Source organism: Hesperophylax consimilis, chromosome 3, assembly GCF_061612785.1.
Source record: "Hesperophylax consimilis isolate HC1 chromosome 3, BYU_Hcon_1.0, whole genome shotgun sequence".
In the NCBI taxonomy this organism is placed as follows: Eukaryota; Metazoa; Arthropoda; class Insecta; order Trichoptera; family Limnephilidae; genus Hesperophylax; species Hesperophylax consimilis.
In genome coordinates, this window is record NC_142838.1 from 10,732,382 (window position 1) to 10,756,359 (window position 23,978).

General features: G+C 34.9%; 4 protein-coding genes across 4 annotated transcripts; 3 read left to right on the forward strand and 1 right to left on the reverse strand.

Annotated features, from left to right (window-relative positions):
* The first annotated feature begins 269 nt into the window (after positions 1–269).
* LOC149424934 (uncharacterized) lies at positions 270–7,064 on the forward strand. The gene is made up of 4 exons (XM_089650864.1): positions 270–721; positions 1,358–1,959; positions 6,123–6,285; positions 6,458–7,064. Exons 1-4 carry the CDS (start codon positions 687–689, stop codon positions 6,615–6,617), a joined length of 960 nt encoding a protein of 319 aa, XP_089506990.1. The 5' UTR covers positions 270–686; the 3' UTR covers positions 6,618–7,064.
* Positions 7,065–7,516: 452 nt separating this feature from the next.
* Positions 7,517–9,467, forward strand: LOC149424935 (uncharacterized). The gene is made up of 3 exons (XM_089647889.1): positions 7,517–7,693; positions 7,823–7,984; positions 8,375–9,467. The coding sequence occupies exons 1-3, from the start codon at positions 7,689–7,691 to the stop codon at positions 9,231–9,233; spliced, it is 1,026 nt and encodes a 341-aa protein (XP_089504015.1). The 5' UTR covers positions 7,517–7,688; the 3' UTR covers positions 9,234–9,467.
* On the reverse strand, positions 9,465–15,720 carry Ak6 (adenylate kinase isoenzyme 6). Its single transcript, XM_089647901.1, has 4 exons — positions 15,531–15,720; positions 15,134–15,285; positions 14,864–15,009; positions 9,465–14,259 (listed from the first exon to the last, which is right to left on the reverse strand). Exons 1-4 carry the CDS (start codon positions 15,568–15,570, stop codon positions 14,067–14,069), a joined length of 531 nt encoding a protein of 176 aa, XP_089504027.1. The 5' UTR covers positions 15,571–15,720; the 3' UTR covers positions 9,465–14,066.
* Positions 15,721–17,466: 1,746 nt separating this feature from the next.
* LOC149424937 (elongation factor 1-alpha) lies at positions 17,467–19,843 on the forward strand. The gene is made up of 2 exons (XM_089647912.1): positions 17,467–17,596; positions 18,202–19,843. Exon 2 carries the CDS (start codon positions 18,212–18,214, stop codon positions 19,604–19,606), a length of 1,395 nt encoding a protein of 464 aa, XP_089504038.1. The 5' UTR covers positions 17,467–17,596; positions 18,202–18,211; the 3' UTR covers positions 19,607–19,843.
* Positions 19,844–23,978: the final 4,135 nt, after the last annotated feature.

Genomic DNA, 23,978 nt, shown 5'->3' on the forward strand with positions numbered 1-23,978 from the left:
TGCCACAACAAGGTAAATTTGGAATTATTGAAGAAGTTTTTTTAATTATGTTTTGGTACTTATAACAAAGTTAAAAATAAATTTTCAGTATACTTTAAAACATACATACAAGTTATTTAAATAACACTTTGTTTCAACTTAAATACTGCAAGAAACAACTAAATAGTTACATATAAATAAATCGAGGGCGGTGCCAATTTTTTTTAATCAAAATTTCCCTTTTTGATTTTTTTAGTATGATGTGACGTTTGCCGGAAGGTTCCGCTTGAATCTAAATATGCACAAATTTTGTAAATAACCCAAACTAAGAGCCCAATAACCTAATTCATGCATTTTTCCATCTCCTGTGATGTACATATTATTTCTTGTAATAATTAAGTTGAAACCAAGTATTATTTCAATAATATGGACGTATGTATTTAGAAATGAACGGAATATGTAAATTTTACTATGTTAACTTCCAAAAAAACTTTTTAAGAAGTTGAAACTACTGCAATGCTGTAGAACTTTTTTTTGTACACTGTACGCCAATGTCAATGGCCTGTGTTTCAGCAATGTTATGTAATCCCGTTGCCATGGCACCAGCTGCATTGCAAAGTACAAACAAACAAAATGTAAGTCAGTGGGCCAATCTAGTTGAGGAAGTCCAAGTGTTTGTTTATTTGACATAAGATTTATACAACACAATGGACTTCCTTAAAACAATAACTTCTCCTCTAAGGTAAATATTGAGTAAACTATTCATTAATTCACCAACAAATAATACATATTTCTGCGTTATTAAATTGTTGTAAAGGATTATTTTAGTATGAGTCACCAAAAATTGCATAATTTTGCTGTGCTAAAAATTTGCAGAAAACAAACAATGTATTTTTAAAGCATAGCAAACAAATTTACAATGAATTGTAACTTATAAATAAAACGTTTGCAGTTATTTTAATTTCACAATATCTAAAAAAACATTTTGCAACAGTAAACGATAAACTTGTCGAATTTCGCTACACACATAATACGCAAACAAAATTATAAATAGCACTTGGTATTTACTATTTATGTCGTGGGAGATGGTAAAAGATGTAAGTTCCATTTTTGGTTTGAAAGTTAGGAAATATGCATACATTATTAAAATAACAAACTGACACCCTAAAAACCTATTTTGTGTATGTTTACTTAAACACCCAACTTAAAAAGTTGTCTCGATTAGATATTTATGTTGAAATCAGGTGTTGTTTTTTTAAAGAACCTTTGCATGCGGCGGAATTCGCCAAGTTTACCCGGTAAACTAATAATATGTAATAAAAATAAAATAGGAAGAATGAAAGTTAACATTCAAAGAAGAACAACATTTTTTTTTCAGGAAAAACAATCTGTATTCTTCTCGAAGACAGTTAGTGGATACGGAAGCATCTTCACGCAATGAAAATGATAATGACATAGTCGATGATGAAATATCAAGAATATCTCCATTCAAATCACCACAAACTCACAAATTAACAATGGAGGCTCTTATCACAAAATCTATCATGGACACCGATAACTCTTCGGAAAGAAGCATTTCAATTAATGTACCTTTAAAAAATATTAAGGTACCATCAAATAAGTCTTCTCGTGAAGCATCAATAGACGATTTAGTTAAACCAAATAAGAGCACCGTTCTGTTTATCAAAGAGTCCGCTTTGTTTTCTTCAACCTTGAGTGAATCTTCCGACATTGATGAGAATAAATCAGGTTCATCTGCCCATTCCTCACATCGAAGCAATAATAATAATTCTAAAAAAAATAATGTTGTAAATAAAGAGGATTCTCCTAAAAGTATAAATGCATTAAATAAGTTGGTAACAAGAAAAAATAATTCCGGATCCTCGAAAACCAACTCCAAGAAGGTGGAAGACATAGAATTGAAAACTTTACCAAAAACTAGAGAACAGGAGCGGATCAAAAGGACGTTAAAATTAATAGGTAACTCATGTGTGAAAATATATTTACGAATATTTATAATAAGATTTGTCTACACGCAGCGACTTGCATCTGCAATTAGTTTGTGCAAAATTTTACTAAAAAAACACGGTATACTGTGGAGCGTCCATCTGACAGCAATTTTGCATGCGCAAACAGTTTGTGCAAAAGGCGCAATCATTTGAAGTGTATGTAAGCCATTTGCGCATTATACAGTTTTTCCCTCTTGACATATTTGTTTACTTGTGCAAATTAGAGCAAATTTAGTTTATGCAAATTAACGATCATGCAAGCCGTTCGCGCGGTGCACAGTTTTGTCTTCTTAACATACATGCTTACTTGTCGCTGCCTTAGTTCTTGTATGTTCAATAGACCATTTAGCAAATTTTACAGGAGACGTTTTTTTTTGTTTTTACAGGCAAATTCTAAAAAATTCTCGATTTTGGTCATTTCGTTTAATACATATTATGTGTAACAGGAAATTATTAAAGATCATTTTTCGAAGATTGAAGCTATAATATGCCCATATTATGACTTTAAAGGTGGACGTTGAACATGGCTTGAAAATGATGATTATTTTGGGTATTGAACATATCGTTTGGAGATTGAACAATTCGGCTCCCATAAGTTTGAGGTATTTTTTGTTCAATTAGCCAATTTGTGGTAAATTGTATATACAGGGTGATTTTCAGATTTCAAATACTTTACTTTTATCTTAGTTAGTAGTTGACTTAAAGTATTACTTTAAAATACGAGGCGTATCCAGAAAGTAAGTGTACTGAGGCTCTCACGACCGAATGAATTTTATTTTCGACATGTTGGCTACACTTACATGTAGCCTGACTCTTCCCCTCCGCAACGAGACCAGTTCAAGGTCAGTACGTTGAGAAGTGTCGACGCGACAACACGTTTCGTGAAAAATGTCAATCCAATCTCCCGCCAAGTGCGAAATACGCGGCGTCATCCGTTATCTCGTTTGGAAGGGAAAACCTCCGTTTGAGGTTTATAATTTGGTGAAAACTGCATATTGTGATAAAGCTTTGAATCGTACGAGTATGTACAAGTGGTATCGCGAGTTTAAAAATGGTTCTCACCTCTTCTCATGAAAAAATGGTTCTCAAAAAGTTCAAAACCACAATTTCAGCCAAGAAAATTATGGCATCCGTGTTTTGGGACTGTCGAGGCATTATTTTGATTGAATATCTGCCTCAAGGGTAGACCATCAACTCTGCAAGATATTGTGAGACCCTAAAAAAATTACGAAAGGCGATTCAAAACAAGAGGAGAGGCATGCTGACAAAGGGAGTCAGCCTGCTGCACGACAATGCCAGACCATACACGGCCAACGCAACGAAGGAACTGCTTGCTTCGTTTAAATGGGATGTCCTAAACCACCCCGCGCATTCCCCTGACCTAGAACCTTCAGATTTTTATCTCTTTACCTCCCTGAAGCTGTACAAGGGTGGAAAAAGGTTTTCAACAGACGAGGAGGTAAACGGGGAGGTGGAGAAGTGGACGAAGGGGTTGGCGGGAAACTACTTCGAGGAAGGCATCAAAAAGTTGATACCCCGCTTCACCACCTGCATTGAGAGGAATGGCGACTATGTCGAAAAATAGCTTACATATGTACTACGGTAACCATGTAATTTTTATGTTTCAATAAAGAAATTTGTAACCTACAAAAATTCGGTAGACTTACTTTCTGGATACGCCTCGTATACAGAGTCCTTGAGTTGAATTTTCACAAAAACTGCTCTATATAAATCATCCAATATTTTGGAAGTTTGAAAACAATGCACAAGTACAAAGGTACCTACCGCTAATATACTACTATCGGTTGTCGGTGCATGCGTGATGTGAAATATTCTTACATCGTACGTATTACGGCCTCCGTGGTCTAGGGGTACTCTTGACTAGAAATCCGGAGGTCGCGGATTCAAATCCCGGCGTGCGCAAGTAAATTTTATTTGATTCATTTATGTTATTTTCACAAATTATTCATTTAAAATAACATATAGTCTATTTGCGGCATGTTCCAGAGAGGAAGATATGGTGTAAAGACCACCATAAGAATTGAAATGGCTTTAGCCGTGTTTGGTGATCAGATCTGAATAGATACTCACATACCATCTCTCTTCTCCTTCATCCTCCTTCCTCTCTTTCTCTTCTCCATCTCCTTCCCCTCCACACTACCTTCAGCCTCACAATATACGAATATACCCCAATTGGGGATTCCATAGTCTCACTGGCTCCAGATGGTTGGGAGCAGTTGAGACTGTGTGCGGTATTCCATAAAAAAAATCCCGAGTGATGCGTAAAATTATTAAAGTTCAATTTTTAGTTGAAAATTTGTTTTTTTTTTATTGTTTCGTTACCTACATTTGATAAATGTAATTTTTAAAGTTTACTTACTTTAGAAAGATTTTTTTTTCTTTCGGAAGGTCTTATTTGCTGTGAGCTTATTATTTATGTTGATTATCGTGAATAAAATATTATTTTTTTAAATACTTTCAGCTATTAAAATCCTAAAATTATAATATCCCGCGATTTGGGTTATGGGTGTGCGCTATTTAACATTACATTTATTGTTGTTAGTCGTTTGCCTAGTTGGTTTTATTGTAGTTCCTACATAAGAATATGTTTATTGTTTTTTATGTGACTAAAAAAAACAAAAAAACAGAAACTTTTAATTGAATGAATTCAAAATTGAAATATTTGGACTTCGTTTTCATCAGCGATCTCAGCAGTGATAACGGACAAAATGTGTGTCGTAGATGTCTTTCAATCAGACTATGAGGACAGTCGACTTTTTGCACATTTCCATTTCCTGGCTCTTTTGTTGTATTTCTTGAAAAAAAATAAGTTTTAATGCACTAATATAATTTATTAATACTCATTTTAGGTAAAAGTCCTAAGTTTGTAAATAAATAATTGAATAAATAAATAATAAATGAAGCATCCTGTATATTTGCCTAGCAAATTCAAGAAGTACATGTAAAATATGGTGAAAAAGCCTATAAATGATATAATTTTAAGACTTACCTTTCTATTTGAGCTACTGTTCTAAGGTTTATTGTTTCTGGAGTCAGTGAAGTCATTTTTTAGTTCAATAACAGTATATATTCGCAATTAAACGTATTTTTAGTGGAACAATTTCGTTGTTAGAAAACAACTAAAAATCAACATGGCCGCACATTTTAACTAGCCGGCTCCTGATTGGTTGACAGTGGAGATTGAACATTCAAGACCTCAACCTTCTGCGGGATGTTGAACAAATATCTATGAACTTTTTAAAAAATATTATATTCATAACTTTGAGTGTTTGAATGTTCAATATCCAGAAGATTGAACAAATAAGAACTGAAACATTATTCCGTGAGTGGATATTGGCACTCGAAAAATGCTTAAAATGTCACTTAAAAACCAAAAAAATTGTTTTTTTTTTAACTTCATTAATGCGCAATAGGCTAATGTACACATTGGCATTCATAACTCAGTTTTGCAAAAAAAGGTCTATTGAACATACAAGAACTAGGACAGCGTTGTGCAAATTAGTTTGTGTAAGTAAGATTGAGCATTAGATGGACCTTTCAGCAATTATTGTGAATCCATCAAAAAAACTTATTCACAGTTTGAGACTTGAAGTGCCTGTATATGAATTAAAAGCAGTTGCAGTTTTGTGCAGCGGCGGGGACTGAAAATGAAAACCTTCCGCCTACCAGTCATTGCTCTATATACAGTGTGTCCGGGGGGGAGGGGGGGGGGGGGGGGGTTAAAGTACTCTAATTTCGGAGGGTGATTCTACATAATTTTAGAAGTGGAAAAGATAATTAACTTTTTTCAAAATTCCAACATTTTAAGGTAGTTTTTAGGTAAAAAAATTGAATTGTTTGTATGGGAAAATAAATATTCTTCTATGGAAAAATATTTCAGTATGGGAAAAAAGTTGGAATTTCGAATAAAGTTATTTATCTTTTTTACTTCTACCATCATGTAGAATCACCTCCCGAAGATAGTGCACTTTACCCCTGTCACACTGTATTTAACTATGGTAAATATACGTACAGCAATAGCTCTAAGGGTGACATTAGTCATTCAAGTAACAAGTAGATAGGTGTCTATATAGGTTGTGTATAGTTTTTACTAAAAGATCTTATTTATTTTAGGGATCCACATAATCAAAAGCGATCTTTTGAAAGACCATCCTTTTTTGATTTATCCATTTGTTAAAATCCACCTAGTAGATTTTGATAATGGTCAATGTATAAATCTTAAAAACTCAAAAGAAATTCTTATTTCTACAAAATCGTTTGACTTTGTCAAGCATAGGTGAGTAACGATTCATAATAATTTGAGTAAATTGCAAATTAGAACAATAACAATAACTTATCACAAATCATGGTAAATGCTATGTTATAAATACTGACATTTTCAATATTAGTTGCTATGAAGTGTTATTATTTAAAAGAAACAGGTTTCTTATTTTTCCTTGATCTTGCAGAACGTTGATACCTCAATGGAACGAAATTGTGTTGTTCGAAGACACAATCATCGAAGAATTACAGAATGTTTCCAGCTTGGTGATATTTTTTGAAATCATAGATTTACCTCCAAGAACTAATAATCATGAACAAGGTACTTTCTTTTACAATAAAAATTGAAGTCATCCTTCATAAAAATACATTCTAGCCAAACCAAAATAAATGTTATTATAATTTTTCAGCAAATGAAAGGAATCAATCAATTGCGTGGGCATTTGTCAAACCTTTTGGAAATAATGGAACGAGTAATATCAACAGAAAAATTAAACTGCAGCTGTATGAAATTTTAGAGCGCGATTATAGTACAACAACTGTTCCAAAAGCTTACGAATGCTGGAAGGAAAAGCCTTGGAAAAGTTATCCCAGTGTCTTGTATGTCACATTGAAAGGAATTAAAATACTAGAAGAGCAAGACCTTATCAATAATATGAAGTTAAATATTTTCAACAGTATAATTAATAATAATAATGAGCAAGAATTAATTAGTGATACCGGAAATTTTAAAGTGCAGGACAAAATTGAAACTGTTAAAAAATATGAAAAACGGGAAAATGGTCAGCAATGCAAAATACCAAATAGAATAGTAAAATGCTTATCTAGCAAAGAAAAGGGGCCATTTAATGTCAAATTTAGTTACTGTGGAAAATATTTAGCATATTCCGTAAATGACCATGACAATTTTGTTGTGTTTGTTTATACAGTAAGTGAATTTTTTTTTTAAACTTTCCATTGTATTGTCAAATTATTTGTGTTTTTACCATCATCTTTGTTCTGCAGGTACCGCAGTTTGTACGAGAGGCCCAATTTGTTCACCACAAAAAGTTTATTTATGATATAAGCTGGAATCATTCAAGAAACATACTGCTGACTGCATCAGCAGATTCGTCAGTTTGTATCTGGGACATGGCCGATACTAAAAGACGTCCGATACAGAAATTAGTTCACCCTGCTTTTGTATATTCTTCGCAGTTTTGTCCTGTCGATGACACCATTGTTACCGGATGCTATGATAAATTAGTTCGTGTTTGGGCTAAAAATAATGATAAAGACTATATCCAGGAGCAAGAGCTCTCGGGCCATGAAGGATTTGTGAATTCAATATGTTTTGTCTGCAAAAGCAAAATATTCTTCTCGGCAGATAGCAACGGAATAATAATAAAATGGAATCACAGTAAAACGCATTGGTTAAAAATGCTGTAAGTATATTTAAAAGCAGAAAGAAACGAGCTTGTAATTGTCTGCAGCCATTTCAACTATGGTACCACCAATCTTCTAAACCTTAGCTTGTAAAAATAATCATTCTGGTAAATTAATTCTCTTTTTAGGACCATAAAAGTTGTAGAGCTAAGAGAATGTGTCATCAACGATCTGGTTATATTTCCTGATAATCGTAGAATGCTGGTTGTTTTGAGGAATTCCATATCATGGGTCTTAGACACCTCTACAGCATCTGCGCTTCTCTGCTTTAGAGATGGATTTGAGTACACGTGAGTACACAACTTTGGTTATTTAACAACACCACACAAAAACAAAATGGATTCTTCTAAAAAATTTTTTTAAATTAAATCTGTTACTCACGCAAACCTTTCGGTTTAATTGAAGATACGGCTGATCTCCCAAGATCATGTTCCTTTCCAAACCTCAGTTTGAATGGCATTCTGTGTGAAACTCCTGTGGCTGGTTCGTCGGTCAGTTTGCTCTGACCACTCCTCGTGACCACGGTGGGACACGCCACCTGCACCGCCCCATTTATGCTGCGTAGATATTTTTCTTTCGCTTGTTCTCTAAATATTAGCGAAAAACTTTCATCAAATAAAAACAAAATGTATAAAATAATTTACAAAATTCTAAGTGTTAAAATATGTATTTAATTTCAGATATCAAATAAGGGGTACAATTTCACCTTGTGGAACATTAGTTTTCATTGGAAACTGTATTTGGAATACTTCCACAGGAAAAATACTTGCAATTTACAATCCAAGTGTATTCCATCAACAAACAATAACAGCTATTGATTTCCATCCACATTATAATCTCATCGCCATGGGGTGTGGATTTCTCCCTTCTCCACTACTCGTCTGTGAATTCAAAGAGAGCTTTACGGACATAAACATGAACATTGACTATTTTAGAGATGTTTCTTACAGTAACAACGAACTGAACAACAGTTTAGACAATGAAGATGACATAATTACTGGCAAAATTATATCGAATGGATATCAATCCCTTGCTTCAAAACTATCAAATAATAACAGAATGTCACCTGCCAAACCCGGATCAAATGCGATATTAAACTTAAAGATCAACGATTCAAAATTGTGGAATTTAATAACCAAAATGGACGATGTGCTTTTAATTGCACGAAAGGGACGTGAGTATTCAGAAAGTAAAGTCAATGCCCTTAAAAATGAAAAGAATGTAATATCACATAGAGATGATAAGGAACTATTATCCTCGTCAACATCTGCGCATTCGGACAATGAGAGCAATACAACAATCTCCGTAGATTTATCACAGTTTAATAGAATATTTCAAATGCAAGCAGATATTCACATGCCTAAGAGAGAGTCCATAGATGCTGAGAAAAGCGAACACACATACGTGGTTGACGAAGATGATGATGGTATCAAAGAAATAATTATTGACGACACGCCGACACTGAGTGCGGCCGAATCTTTAGATGACGACATGCATACTTATACTATTTCACTAAATGATCAAAATATTCCCATGTAACAAAATAAAATAAAAATGTTTGTAAAAAAATAAGATGTTTGCTGCAGATTCAAATACAACCAATGCCACCATGATTTAATTTATCATTTACATTATTAATATAGTATTACATACTAGTTATCTGCACACTAACCTGGGAAATTTGATAAGATTAATATGCGCTGATAAAGCTTCATGAATATCTACATTCTTTAGAATAATATCATAATATGGAAGGATTTTAGGGACAGAGATACTTTCAAGCTACCTGACTGTGACCCAACCACAATAGCCTAACTGCTGCTCTTTAAAGCTGGTTTCCGTACACAGTACTACCCGAATTATACTGTACTTGATCATTTTTTCAAGTGCAGCCGTGGAATTAATACAATGTCAAGAGACTAGCGACGAAGATAACAATATTATGTTCTTTATATTTACAAGCATAAAAAAGTGTTGATTGTAGGGCATTCGTCGCCGCCAAGGAACTATATGAGAATAATGTTAAATCAACATTTCTTTCCAACTTCAATCCACACCTTCTCCGCTAAATCTTTTCTATATATACATGGATATTTTCCCACTTCCAGAAAAATCTTACGTCCAAATCTTGTTCGGATGTCATTACGTCAAACGAGTAGTAGACATAAGTGCAACTCGCGTAGCGTGCTGCCAGCACTGTCAGTACCATGCAACTGACATCAAATCCGTAATCGTGGCTTCACGTCGTTACGATCACTAGAAGAATAGTATGGTACGCACACAAAACTCAAGACTCTTGTAAGTATCTCCATGTATGAATGGCCTTACTAGCAATGGGCATAATACATTTAAAGAAAGTTATAAGAACGGAAACATTTTGAAAAGTTAAAAACTTATTCATTCAAATTAGTAGATAATTGAAACATGTCATAATCATTTGAAATTTTACAAATTCATTCACCCCAATTACTGTAGACAAAACATTATTTCACAACAGTTTGAAATGGTCAAAGTTTGTTCACTCTATAATTTATTATCGATTGAAACATTGCATAATCATCTGAAATATTCAAAATGCATAACATTGCACAATCATTTGAAATATTCAAAATGCATAACATGCGTAACTATTTGAAAAGTTCAAAATTCATATAATTAAATTAGTAATGAAAATTTAAAAAGTAAATTCAGTACTGTCTCAGTTAAGACGTTATGTTTACGCTTGCGAGAAGAGTCCATTTTGTAAACTTATTCCAAACAAAAAATATGGTAGAATTAAATGAACAGAGACACATGCGACAGTTGCTAAAATACACCAAAATAGGGTCAACTGAAATGTCCTAAAACAACCATAACGAATACTGGTGACTGATTAGTGGTAAGTGAAAACAAAGTAGACGGTGCGGTATACGTACATCTCTGTAGTATCCAGGAAATTAATTAGAAACATACGATTTGAAATTTTCACGGCCAAAAGTATTATAGTGATTTATTTTTGGGTTATTATGCCGTGTTGCGCTACCTCCTTCTTTAATAATAATAATAACATGGCATTTAATTAGCGCAGTTTAGTGTCATTTCACTTCAAGTGCGCTTAATTATAACAAACTTAAAAACAGTAATTTAGTATAGTGGTCATGTTCTTAAAATTATTCCTACAGTGTGCCTTGCCCAATACAGATCTAATATTATAACACTAAATATACTGTTTATACAAAGTGATGACAAAACTTAGAATAACAATAACAGCAGGACCAAAACAAGAATATTAAAACTAAAACATAATATAAAACAGGAGGCAGTTTGTGCTCAGAAATGAGAATCTTCTAAGCAGACATTTTAAAGAGGCACAATAAGAAGGCAACCGAAACCAAACATTTACCGGAAATTTTACAATATGGCCTATTATAAAATATTGAAAACGTTTTGGAAAGCATTGCAGTGTCCATCATCAGGGCAGATGTGTAAAAACATATTTACACATCTACCCTGATGGATGGACACTGCAACACGGCATAATACCCCAAAAATATCACTATAACATATTACGGGTTTATTTTTTAAAGAAACTATACAATCAAAGTTTTATAGTACCTACACTCCTATTCAATAAGAACAAAAAGGTTCTTAAAAGGAAATAACTTGGTATCCGCTGTGAAATACAAAGTCGATCAAATTTGTTTATGTCATTGTTGCACTATTACACTAATTTAAATACAATGTTTAAAATAAATATATTTTTATACTAGCTTTTATCCGCGGCTTCACTTGCATGGTTTAAAGAGAAATTACTGAACAAAGAATTTTCCCACAGGAATGAAATGTTTTTCCGAGAAAAAAATAACCTCTCTCACTTCCCAGTTCTTCACTATCCCTATGCAAAAAATCAAGTCGATCGGTCGCTCCGTCGCGATGTGAAAGAAGGACAAACAAACGAACACACATTAGAATTTATAATATTAGTTAGGATTTGTCGTGGTGCTGTATATCATCAATTTATCAGCTAATTTGGTTTCTCAATACAATCATGATTTGTTTTTTTATAGATACAGTTAAAAATCCTACAACTATATATAGTAATAATAATTGTAACATCATCAATATAACAGTAACAATCTAATGGCAAAGCTTAGACAAGAACCGTTCGGGGCATTGCTTGAACTAAAACTGAGGCTTCATTTTTATTTTGCCAACGTTACGTTTCTAATATACTGAATAAAACAGATGATATATTACTGTTATTAACTATTAATTATTGTTAATAAAAGGCCTCATTATAGATTCTTGCTACATTCTCTGATAAAGTATGTGTACCTATATCTACTAGGGCCTCTTAAGAGGGAATTGGTTTTAAACATTATTTGCTAGGAATAAATGCATGATAAGTTGGTCTACAAACTACACAGTATAGAAGAGATTGACGATTACACAGTAGTATACAGGGAGGTTAGAATGTAATATTATTATGAGAACATTATTTTTTAAATTAAATAAAACTGTGAGCTTTCACTTCCTCCACTTTATTTTGTGTTAAAGTGAACCAGTTAACTAGAAATAACTGTGATTCCTTTAGGGCATATGTACTTATGCATATCATTGTAAAATTTAAAATAATTTAATTGTTATATACGTGAAAGAGTCAAGTTTTCAAGATATTGATTGATTTGTAGCAAAAGTTTTTAAAAGTCAGAATCAAAATCCAGGTCATCCAAAAACTTTCTATAATTTACCTCTGGAGCGTATAAACCAAAGATATTAGAAGAACGAGATATGCTATGTTGGCCGCCGGACCGTAGCCGGAGTACTACCTAATTAGGGTACTTTGAACGGTATCGGGACGTGTACGCACAGAAATCTGTTCTATGTATTAGTGCGGATACCTTAGCGCAAGCGAAGGTGTGCAGTAGTATTGGTGAACAAAACCGGCGACACTCGGCAAAACAATTCCACTCAGTACGAACTGCGCATAGCACATCTCGTTCTTCTAATATCTTTGGTATAAACCAATTTGCTCTGTATATTGATCATTCCGTTGATGTATGCATTGTCTAATCGTTTTATTATCTGCACATTTTACAAAAATAATTGTTTATTCACATAAAATATCACTGTCTTTCTAGGTGTAAACTTGATGCATTTTTGACTAAATAAGAACATAATCAAGCACTGCCCAACAGCTATTCACATGCCGAATAGCACTATATAGTGATAATTAGTGCTAATAGGTTATTTTTACGGTTTTTTTTACTTTCCAAAAAAATTCTCATTTAAATTATAAATTATTAAAAATTTGAAGGTATTGTTATTTTATTTTTAGGTCAACAAATAAATTTTCTGTACCGATTTAAAATGTGCCATTTTCGATTTGCCGCCAAAATGACATGTTCATATTTATTTGTGAATATGGCAGTGTTTACGTCACGCCAGGCAACGCTTTTGACAACCGTCTTACCACCCAGTGGCATTTTCTACGTCATAACACCAGTTGGAACTGTTTCAGAATGTTCGTTTTTAGATCATTTTAGAAATCAATAATAATGGAAGATAATATTAGCTATTCTTAAATGAAAATTTGAGACAGAAAAAATAAAAGATATATCTGATTTATCTGTTTCAAATTTTCATTTAAGAATCGCTGTCTTCAACAACTAAATATTACAATTTGATGTTTTACTCGATAAATATGAAAAAAAAATTAACGAAATAACGAAAATATTGAAATTACATTACACGAGGCGCCCCGGCAAGGCGAGGGTCCTGAGTTCAAGTCCTAGATACGACCGTATCTTTTCTGTTTCAAATTTTTATTTAAGAATCTGCAATAGTTAAATATCACAATTTGACATTTTACTCGTTAAGTTATTCCAAAAATAAATAAAAAATCAATAATAATCGTTAAAGAAAATATTGAAATTACATATTCTTAGTACATAATCATGATCAAAAAAATAAACTTCAAATCTTCCGCACATTTTTAATGGTATTCGTAGATTGTGAAAATACCCCATTGGAACTATATTTAAACTTGAAGTACGTGTTACTTCTTGAAATTATCTAGAACTGCTTAAGGAAAGGAAGATTGTGTCTGAAACCAGATGACTTCAATCTACAATGTAAAGTTTACAATTTATTTATTAAGAACACAGAATACGTAACCTCTAGAAAGGCCGACAAGTTAAGGTACTTCCCAAATATTGGTCCACAATACATAAACTGTATAAATCACTGCTGGTGACCAAAGATTGGCTCATTTTAAATAACAAAAGTGCTGGTGAATATGATATTTTATATCAATAACTATTTTTAGTACCACAGAGTATAATCTACAAATTACACGTCGTCACATGGTTCTGGACATTAATTTCAATACTTTCACTTGACATTATTCTTCTTCCATGTTTTAATCCAGGTGATGATGTGTTTGATATTTTCAAGCAATTGTGCTTCTGTATCGTTCTGGAGCTGGTGAACTATTTGAGAATCGTACGATGATTGCGCCTCTTCCAAGATAGTTTGGAATATTTCACACTGAACATTGTCTTCTAGTTTCTTGCCCGAGTATCCCCTGAAAACAAAGATGGGAAAATTATTACTTTGTAACGTGAATACAGAAGATAATAAGATTTATATTTATACTAGCTGTACCCCACCATGCGTTGCTGTGGCTTAATCTGTCCGTGCAGATAAACAATAACGCGTGTTGCTTTTACGTCCAACAGATAGCGCTGTTTAAAAAACATGTTTTTCGGCAGGTGGACCTGTTTTTAAAAAAGCATGTTTTTACCTGTGACAGGTGAATTTATATAATATAGGTATATAAAAAATCACGCGTATTCGAATGCAACTTTGTGTCAAAATTTCAAAGCAATCGGTGAAGAACATTCAGAGATATAAGGTTTTGAACAAACATACATTAACATTTTTATTTATATAGAAGATTGTTAGACTTTTGGGGAATTACACTTTCTCCTCCTTATTGAGCCAATGTTTCAGTCTTGTGCATTGTAATGATGGACACAAAAGACTACAAAAGCAGCGGGAAGTTCAACACAGTTCAATACCATTGGCCGTGAGAATCTTAAATGCCATCGAAAGAAAGTTAGGTGTTGGGTTCATTTTCACAGTATAAAAACAAATGTAAGATTTATAATATAGGTAATATGTTTTACCTGGCAATCAATCTGTCGTAAAGGACAGTATTGTCGGTACGTAATACAAATACAATATCGAACCATCGCTCCGGGAAGAACTCACACCCGTGGTAATCTACAATATTCCCTCCTTGGCTCATCGTGGGCTCCAAATAATCCAGCAACTGAAAAATAAAATTTAATTTCAAGTATTGATGTAGGATTGTTTGCAGGATTAGAATTTTTAACTTACAATTTATAGCACAAACTGACAAGTAGTAGAACTATTTAAGAATAACAAAAAGGTACCTTTTCTTCGTCTAGAACTGAAGACTGATATTGTTTATCGTATTCTGTGAAACATTTTTGTTCCTTAACTATTGTGGAAATATCTTGCCACAAGAGGCCAGTTTTCTTGGACAATTCCCGGCATAAACGGGTCTTGCCAACTCCCGGAGTGCCTGGAATTAAAATCAAACTCTTATAATTAAATCAAAAGCAATATTTTAATTTTCGGAAACAATAATCTGACATTCGACATGTTGTATAACTATACCCCCGAGAGTTGATGATTGATTGCATTATTCTCATGCCATTTCTCGGTAGGGATATGCAGAGAGTATGCAATACACTCCCAGGGTTATACAAATTCATTAGTACGTTTGATAAAATATATAAAATTACACCTTTTATATAATAAACTAACCTGTAATTAAGATGTTCGGTCCTGGAATGCTTGCACTCATTTTTATTAATTGATTAATAGATTCGAGATATCAGAAACGGAAGCTATTATATTAACTGAAATATTCTTTGCTAGGAATATTTTTTTAAATCGATTTTGAATTCTGATAATTGGTTCTGTCAGTTGTCAGTTGTCAAACTCGGCGCACATTTTTTTTTTGCCATAGAGAAAGTTAATGGCGTTTATTATACTTTCATAATAGATAATTTTATCATAACTCATGAAAAGCCCGGGAGAGAGCATTAGTGCTATTTTGCATGATTGGCATTGAAGCCAAATCTAGAGTGAGAGAAATTTTCTGGCAGCCATCTTGAATGACTACTTTTGAACTTATTTGTATGCAGAGTGGTGCATAGTGAACTATCGTTAGTTTATTTTTATGTTGTTAATGCAGTTACATTAGCTTATGATTTTTCGGAGTATTTAATGACAGTGAATGGGATACGTCATTAAAAAAATTAAGTAGGTTTTGTCATTTCCATACATCTTCCCCCTCACCCAGCGGCTTCAAATTGTTCTCGAATACTCGAATTGCTCTGTCCAGAGCTTTTTAGGTCATGTAACTCATGGACCTAATTAAGCCCGGACGGAACTATTCGAGATAAATTTGAAGCCGCGGGGTGAGAGGGAAGATGTATGAAAAATGCAAATCAACTTAAAATTTTGAATAACTTATTCCATTCCCTGTCTCGTAAAAAAAACATAAGTCGTTATAATTGCATTATAAATGAGAAAATAAAACTTAAAAAGAAACAACAATAGCACTTTGCATACACATTATTTCAAAAGTTTGTCATTCAAAATGGCTGTCAGGCAATTTCCCCTCACCCTGTTTGGCTTTCACAAGCAGAGGACGTGTAGAGGGTTCTCTCCTGGGAAGTGGGGGTACATTGTTTAGAATATTTTTGGGACTTCTGCTCGCCGAAACTTATTATTTAAATACACTGCTAAAACAGATAGGTATAATATTATTGTATTTTTCAGGAATTTAATCTATTGTAAGTACTATTTTCTTTTCTGATTCACTTTGAAGACATTATTATACAATAAATGTCTACCTTTTAGCATTTTGTTTGGACTGGCGTTTGTTCGTTGTTTGTTAATAATAATTAATTAAGAAATTGGGATTTAAAAATATTCATTGCATTTTATTCTCTCAAATTTAAAGTTTAAAATGTTATAGATCTGCTAACTTATTCCTTGTACGTAAATATAATAAAGAGCGATATGTACATTCTCTATTTCCCTGGTGAAAGACCATCATTCAGAATGGAAACGTCGCTTGAAATGGCTTTAGTGTTTGACGTGTTTGGTAACCTGATCTGAAAATTGATTTCCCCACCTTCCTTTCCCTTTTTCAATACCTCCAGCCTTACAATATACCCCGATTGAGAATACCGTTTTATCTCAGTGGCTCCAGATGGTTAAGAGCAGTTGAAATTCTTGTACCAACATGACCCGCCAAGCTGCTAAAGCAGGTCATGTTCACAATATTAATTATAAAACAAAAGCACACATATAACGAGAAACCACAGCATAGAAAATAGATATAGAATAATAACATTTCAAGTGACTATAATATAAAGTCATAAAATACATAAAGAAAGATAGATATAACACATTTAACGTTTTCATAGGCTCATATACACTCAAAAGTACACAACATATTTAAATTATGTTTTAGATTAAATATTTTCTCACAACATTCAACAAAATGAATTGATTTTCAAAAAACTTATTACTAAAAAGTGTACCTCCAGTTTCATGCAAAGCTACAATCTAGTTACCAAAATTGAAAACGAGAGCAATTTTCATTTTATTTAAAAAAAAACAACTAACCCCTAATTTCTTCGGCTACGTAGGTAGTCACACACGAAGTGTACGCAACCGGGGTTTAAACGCATTCCTTGAATTTCCGATTGGCGGATATGCTTCACGAATTCATACTTCGTGACGAACCATTTCTCGGCCATTCTCTTTGGGGCTTTTCCCGTGCGTGGATTATTCGATTGTGCCGGTGCTCACAGGTAACGGCTTGCATGGAATGGCTGTTAAATTTATGTAGACGTTTACTTAAGAATATCTATTTAGTGACCTTTAAGTTAATAATGTAGTTGTAGTTTTAATTTAAATACCAGTTATTTGTAACAGTTCGTGATTTTTCTGTTGTAAAACCAGTGATCGATTATTTAATTTGTGCAATCTGTGATTTTATTGTTTGAAACTTATTCAATTCGGTTTTTTATGTCAAAGTTCCACCCTTTCGAATGAGTTAAAATGGTTTAGTACCAAATTAACTGTGTTTTCCTTTCGGAAGTTTCTGTACATGTGCTTACGCGTCACCGGTGTCTGTCTCAACACGTGGTGATTACTTTTTACGTGTCAAATGAGATGTAGAATTGAAGAAAAAGTAGAAAATGCGCAATAATGATTTAGTATACGTTGGTTACTTTCTTAGTTTGGTGGACATTTCTGAATTAAAGTTATATTTCTCACTTTTTCCACCTCGGCATGGTTTGTCGTCCGCCATATTGTCCTGCCCTCAATGATTTCTTTGTAATGTCATCCGCCGACTTATAGTTTTAAACAATGTTTTCTGCTGAAAATTAATAAAGTTGTTGTTTTATTTCAGATCTATTACAATGGGCAAGGAAAAGGTCCATATTAACATCGTCGTGATTGGACATGTCGACTCCGGCAAGTCCACGACCACCGGTCATTTGATCTACAAATGCGGAGGTATCGATAAGCGCACGATCGAAAAGTTCGAGAAGGAGGCCCAGGAAATGGGCAAAGGTTCCTTCAAATATGCGTGGGTTTTGGACAAACTGAAGGCAGAGCGTGAACGTGGTATCACCATCGATATCGCCCTGTGGAAGTTCGAGACAGGAAGGTACTACGTCACCATCATCGACGCTCCCGGGCATAGGGATTTCATCAAGAACATGATCACTGGAACATCCCAGGCCGATTGCGCCGTCCTCATCGTCGCTGCTGGTACCGGAGAGTTCGAGGCTGGTATCTCCAAGAATGGCCAGACTCGCGAGCACGCCCTCCTCGCCTTCACCCTCGGTGTCAAGCAGCTGATCGTCGGTGTCAACAAGATGGACTCCACCGAGCCCCCATTCAGCGAGTCCCGTTTCGAGGAAATCAAGAAGGAGGTTTCCTCTTACATCAAGAAGATCGGTTACAATCCATCCAACGTTCCATTCGTCCCCATCTCTGGATGGCACGGAGACAACATGCTGGAGCCCTCAGCCAAGATGCCCTGGTTCAAGGGGTGGGCTGTCGACCGCAAGGAAGGCAAGGCTGACGGCAAGTGCCTGATCGAGGCCCTCGACGCCATCCTCCCTCCCTCTCGCCCCACAGACAAGGCCCTGCGACTCCCCCTGCAGGACGTTTACAAAATCGGCGGTATCGGAACAGTACCCGTTGGCCGTGTGGAGACTGGAATCCTGAAGCCAGGCACCATCGTCGTGTTCGCCCCAGCCAACATCACCACTGAAGTCAAGTCCGTGGAGATGCACCACGAAGCCCTGCAGGAGGCCGTTCCTGGAGACAATGTCGGTTTCAACATCAAGAACGTGTCAGTCAAGGAGCTGCGTCGTGGATACGTGGCTGGAGACTCCAAGTTGAACCCTCCCAAGGGAGCCGCCGACTTCACCGCCCAGGTCATCGTACTGAACCATCCCGGACAGATCTCCAACGGATACACCCCCGTGCTGGATTGCCACACCGCTCACATCGCTTGCAAGTTCTCTGAGATCAAGGAGAAGGTCGACCGTCGTACCGGCAAGTCCACCGAGGATAACCCCAAGGCCATCAAGTCTGGAGACGCCGCCATCGTAATCTTGGTGCCCACCAAGCCCATGTGCGTGGAGTCCTTCCAGGAGTTCCCTCCCCTGGGAAGGTTTGCTGTCCGTGACATGAGACAGACCGTTGCTGTGGGAGTCATCAAGGGAGTCAACTTCAAGGATCCTTCATCCGGAAAGGTGACCAAGGCCGCTGAGAAGGCGGCAGTCAAGCCCAAGAAGTAGCTATGCCTATTATCTGCAGTGCTACCATTTAAATTGCTTCTTAAACACTTTTCCCATCGGAAGGTGTTCCGCAGGAAAAAGGCTTTACTCATTCCTTACTATATTTTTCTACTTCAAATATTATTTTATTTTATGTAAGTTTATATACATACGGAATCTGAGATATTTTTGTAACTACAATTTCTGAAGTGTAAATTTCATAGTAATAAACGAGTAGCCAAGATTTATCCAAGATAATATTGTTTTATTTCGAAATTTTATTCTACAATGTTACTCTTAATTCCGAAGATGCAATTATTAATGATTCACTTATATTTAGCGTATTTTTTATTTTGTTTTGTCTAATCTGCGAGATTACAAAAAATTGTCGAAAAAACTTGTTTTTATTCTGATATTATCCCCTCCCACACACACGCCACGTGTTTACACTAATTTGACAGTTAATTCAAAGAGTTGGAAGAGGCCGGGCTATGACAGTTTGATCATCAGCTGCTGTAAATGTTAAGGCGCAATGCGTTTTTTTTAAAGATTTTCCTGACTTCATCGTCTCAGTGAGCGTGGGGCGGGCACAAGCCGCCAGCTGCCTTTACCTTTATATTATTACATGGGGTGAGGTAGAGTTCGTTACACAAGTCCAAGAAAGTCGCTTTGCAGACAATATAACTTTTTATAAATAATTGCATGATTAGTAAACATGGACGTAACTATTGCAACATTTTTTTTTAGATTTGTGCAATAACGGCTATGCATCATAACAACTACTAATGCATTCCACAAGTGCATCTCGTGAATTCCATTTATTTTATAAAATACCAGTTGCCTCGTTAACGTGTTGGCAAAACAGAATTTGTGAAAATAGATGAACCGGATTTAAAATGTAGCTCTTGCAATTAAATTAATATGGGTACCTAACTTTCCTGTTTGTTATGTTTTGAAGAGCATAATCTTTAGGTCACCTTCAGCCTGATAAGAAAATTATCTATTTTTGTGTTTTATCTTTAGCAAAGTAAGGTAAAGAAGACCTGCTCCAGCATTTCGTTTTGGTAACACTGCGACTCTTTTGAGGATTAGGAAATAATGCAATGTGAATAATGTTTGATACATCCATGTGAATAATATGGTTTGCTCGGTGAGTCTCCATGTATGCAACATGAGTGCATGAAGGATCATTATGGCGCGCATACATTTGCGAGCCGAACCATGAATCATGGGAAAGGAACAATTAAATGATTCGTGGTTTGGCTTTATTAGAGTAAAAAGATTTATTATTTACACAGATGAAGGTTTGAAAACATCTGATTATTCCTTTTGAATATCTCGAGCCCTACATAAAATGCCCATCTGAAAGTACGTAAAAGTACCAAATGCACAATTAATTAATCGTTTTTGAGATATTTTTAATGTGAAAACTGCACAAGAGTCCAGTTGCTCACAACCGTTTGGAGACAGTGAGGCTATGGTATCCGGAAATGGGGTATGTTTTGAGGCTGAAGGTAGTGGGGAGGGGAAAGAGGAAGATTGGGAAGTACTTGACCATTTAGAGTTGGTCACCAAACATAGCTAAAGCCATTTTAAGCAAAGTGTCAAGTCTGTATGGTGGTCTTACACCAGGGTGATGCTAAAAGTACCTTCCGCTCTGGAACGTGCCGCAAATATACCATACATTGGTTCCATGATACCTCATCAAAATCTAAAAAGTGATAAAGTCTCAATGTCAGATAAAAGCATGAAAAAAAAACAATATATAAACCTAACCTACCTTATCTAGTTTTTGTTTCATGACTTTACATCACTTTTTAAAGGTGTGTTGGATTGTCATTTTGACGAGTTATTCGGTAACCGGTTGTAAACACAGGGTAGAGTGGTAGATATTCGCAGTATAGCCCTGGTAAAAGACCTCAACTATCATTTAATCATGTTTGGTGACCAGATCTGATAAGTCAAGAACTTTTTTCACCTTTCTCTTTGCCTCCCCAACCCTTCAACCTCACAACATTCCCTACATGGGGATGACATTGTCCTACTGGCGTTGGGATTCTTGTGCAGTGTACACAATTTTTTTTGTAATATTTCTACATGCCTTTTATTGGTCACTATGCCCCACAGGGTATTCATAAACAATATATTTTTAGCTTTGGCTAAAATCAGTAGTCATGTTTGGTGACCAGATCTGAATAGCCAGTAAATACTCCACCTTCCCCACCCCATCTCCTCACAACATACCCCAATTTTGGATGCCATAGTTTCACTGGATCCAAATGGTTGGAACTCTTGTTCGATAAGTAATCATGTAAAAATAAACTCACTTTTGATTAATATTGACTTCAAACTGGATGCCCTGGGTGAAATAATTTCCCTCCGGGCCTATGTACCCTTTGGTTATGCTGTGTGGAGGTTCTTTCTTAGGAAAAGAAGGATTGAATGTAAATCTTGAAGAGACCCATGTTGAGGGAGGAAGCACAGAGACCGGTAAATCATTCCATAACCGAGCTGTTGAAAACAAGAATGAGTCGTAGGTAAGATAGACCCATTCTCATGTGGCAAAAAATTTCAGCATGGCCTATATAGACTAACTACCCATCATACCATTTCGGTCTTGACACACACTCCTTGCCTCATTCACATTCATGCATACTCTTGTTATTCCGACTCAAGAATCTGGTTCACTTCATTATGCCATGTCGTCCACCACTTCTACCCTTCAAATTTGCATCATATATTCTCCCTATTTTATATTTACAAACCTTGGCACACAAAGGCCAAATAGCCGATCATTATATTAGCCTGCTGGTTTACTCCTCCACGTTCTTCAATACACTTCCTGCAGCTCTACTTACATATTTTCCACAAGGGTTAATAATCTATATCTTAAGCAGAAAGTTGGTTGGTTGAACCGGGTTCAAAACTTACAATACCTTATTATTCAGATAACTAGTCGTTACCTGTGAAAAATAACAGAATATAACTTGACTTGCACGGTTCCACTTTTAAAATGGCCTGCGGAAGCTGTAATATTTTTGTGTTTAAAAATAAAAACCTTCTGTTGTCACTGTTTTATGCAGTAAATTATTTATTTATTCATTTTGGGGAAATCGACAGTTTACATTTAATCAGTTTGTACATAAGTGTTATTTAGTAAAATAAAACCAATTATGGAATTCCTCCTTGTGACTTTAACTGAGACAGCATAATTTAAATTTGTGAGACAGGATTATGTAAAATATGTATAATGTAAAAGCCCATCAGGGGGTTTAAATAAATATGTATGCGCATTTTAAATATAGAAATAAAATAATTGAGAGCTAAAATATTATAGAGGAAGTACTAATTGGTTGCGTGGATTTGAAAAGATTCTTCTAATTTGATGATTTTCTCAAAACATTTATCAGTACCAATATTTTTGAAAAGTTCATACTCATATAGACGGATATACTCAAAAAGGAAATCATGTTGTAAATTGTTAGATCTAGGATGGTAGGTACTTTAATTTTCATAGTAAACTGAAGCATAACAAAAAATAGCTAAACATATCTTTATCATTTCTAGAGGCTCTGTGGTCTTTTCACAGAGAGAAAGGAAAGGGATAAGGTTTGGATGGAAGGAAACAGAATGGAAGAAGTCGGGACATCCATGGCACATTAGCCGGATATAAGCGTAACATGGCATAGCTAGAATAATTACAGCATTAAACTCAAGATGTAGCCATTTTGCATGTGACAAATCGTTTTCATTTCTTGAAGTCCAGACGAGTTGTCAACAGTAGGATTGTTGTAGCACTATTGGAACAACGAGTGTCACCCCTCTAAGGAATTTGTAGAAGAATGAAAGAAATAAAAATACCGCTGTAAATAGACTATTTATTCAAATTCTTTTTGCTTCTTTTCCTTTACTTCTTGATCATACACATAGTTTGCAAATATTTCTGCTTTTTCTAATCTCCGCCTATAATTATATGGCTGAACTACTGTTTTAATTACATAGATTGATCCTATCATCGCAATGACACCTAACAGCACTTTCGAGGGTTTAAATCTGCTAAGCATTATGTGTCCTGAAAAAAAAAAAAAGTTAAATTCTTATTATTTAAGCAATTTCATTTGGGGAATGTTGCGAAGCTGAAGGAAGTGGGAGAAGGATACGAGGTGAAGATGGCAATGAAGTACCTACCTATTCAACTGGTCACTAAACCATTATAATAAAATCCTCCAGATTACTAAAATGTATTCAACAACATCACTAAAAGTAGAGTATGATTTTCATTTGTAAATAAGAAAAAGATTTTTTTTTTGAATTACAAAAACCTTCTGCATTCTTTGTGTAAAAATCTTAACACATACATATAACACAGTGGTCGGCAAACTTATTGGCCAAA

Coding starts and splice junctions, on each gene's coding strand:
- LOC149424934 (XM_089650864.1), top strand. CDS start 687: ATGGACTTCCTTAAAACAATAACTTCTCCTCTAAG. Junction 1,960..6,122: donor AAGGACGTTAAAATTAATAG/GTAACTCATGTG, acceptor TATTTATTTTAG/GGATCCACATAATCAAAAGC. Junction 6,286..6,457: donor TTTGACTTTGTCAAGCATAG/GTGAGTAACGAT, acceptor TTGATCTTGCAG/AACGTTGATACCTCAATGGA.
- LOC149424935 (XM_089647889.1), top strand. Junction 7,985..8,374: donor AGAGATGGATTTGAGTACAC/GTGAGTACACAA, acceptor ATTTAATTTCAG/ATATCAAATAAGGGGTACAA.
- LOC149424937 (XM_089647912.1), top strand. CDS start 18,212: ATGGGCAAGGAAAAGGTCCATATTAACATCGTCGTGATTGGACATGTC.
- Ak6 (XM_089647901.1), bottom strand. CDS start 15,570: ATGAGTGCAAGCATTCCAGGACCGAACATCTTAATTACAG. Junction 15,010..15,133: donor CAGTTCTAGACGAAGAAAAG/GTACCTTTTTGT, acceptor TTTATTTTTCAG/TTGCTGGATTATTTGGAGCC. Junction 14,260..14,863: donor TACGACAGATTGATTGCCAG/GTAAAACATATT, acceptor CTTTGTTTTCAG/GGGATACTCGGGCAAGAAAC.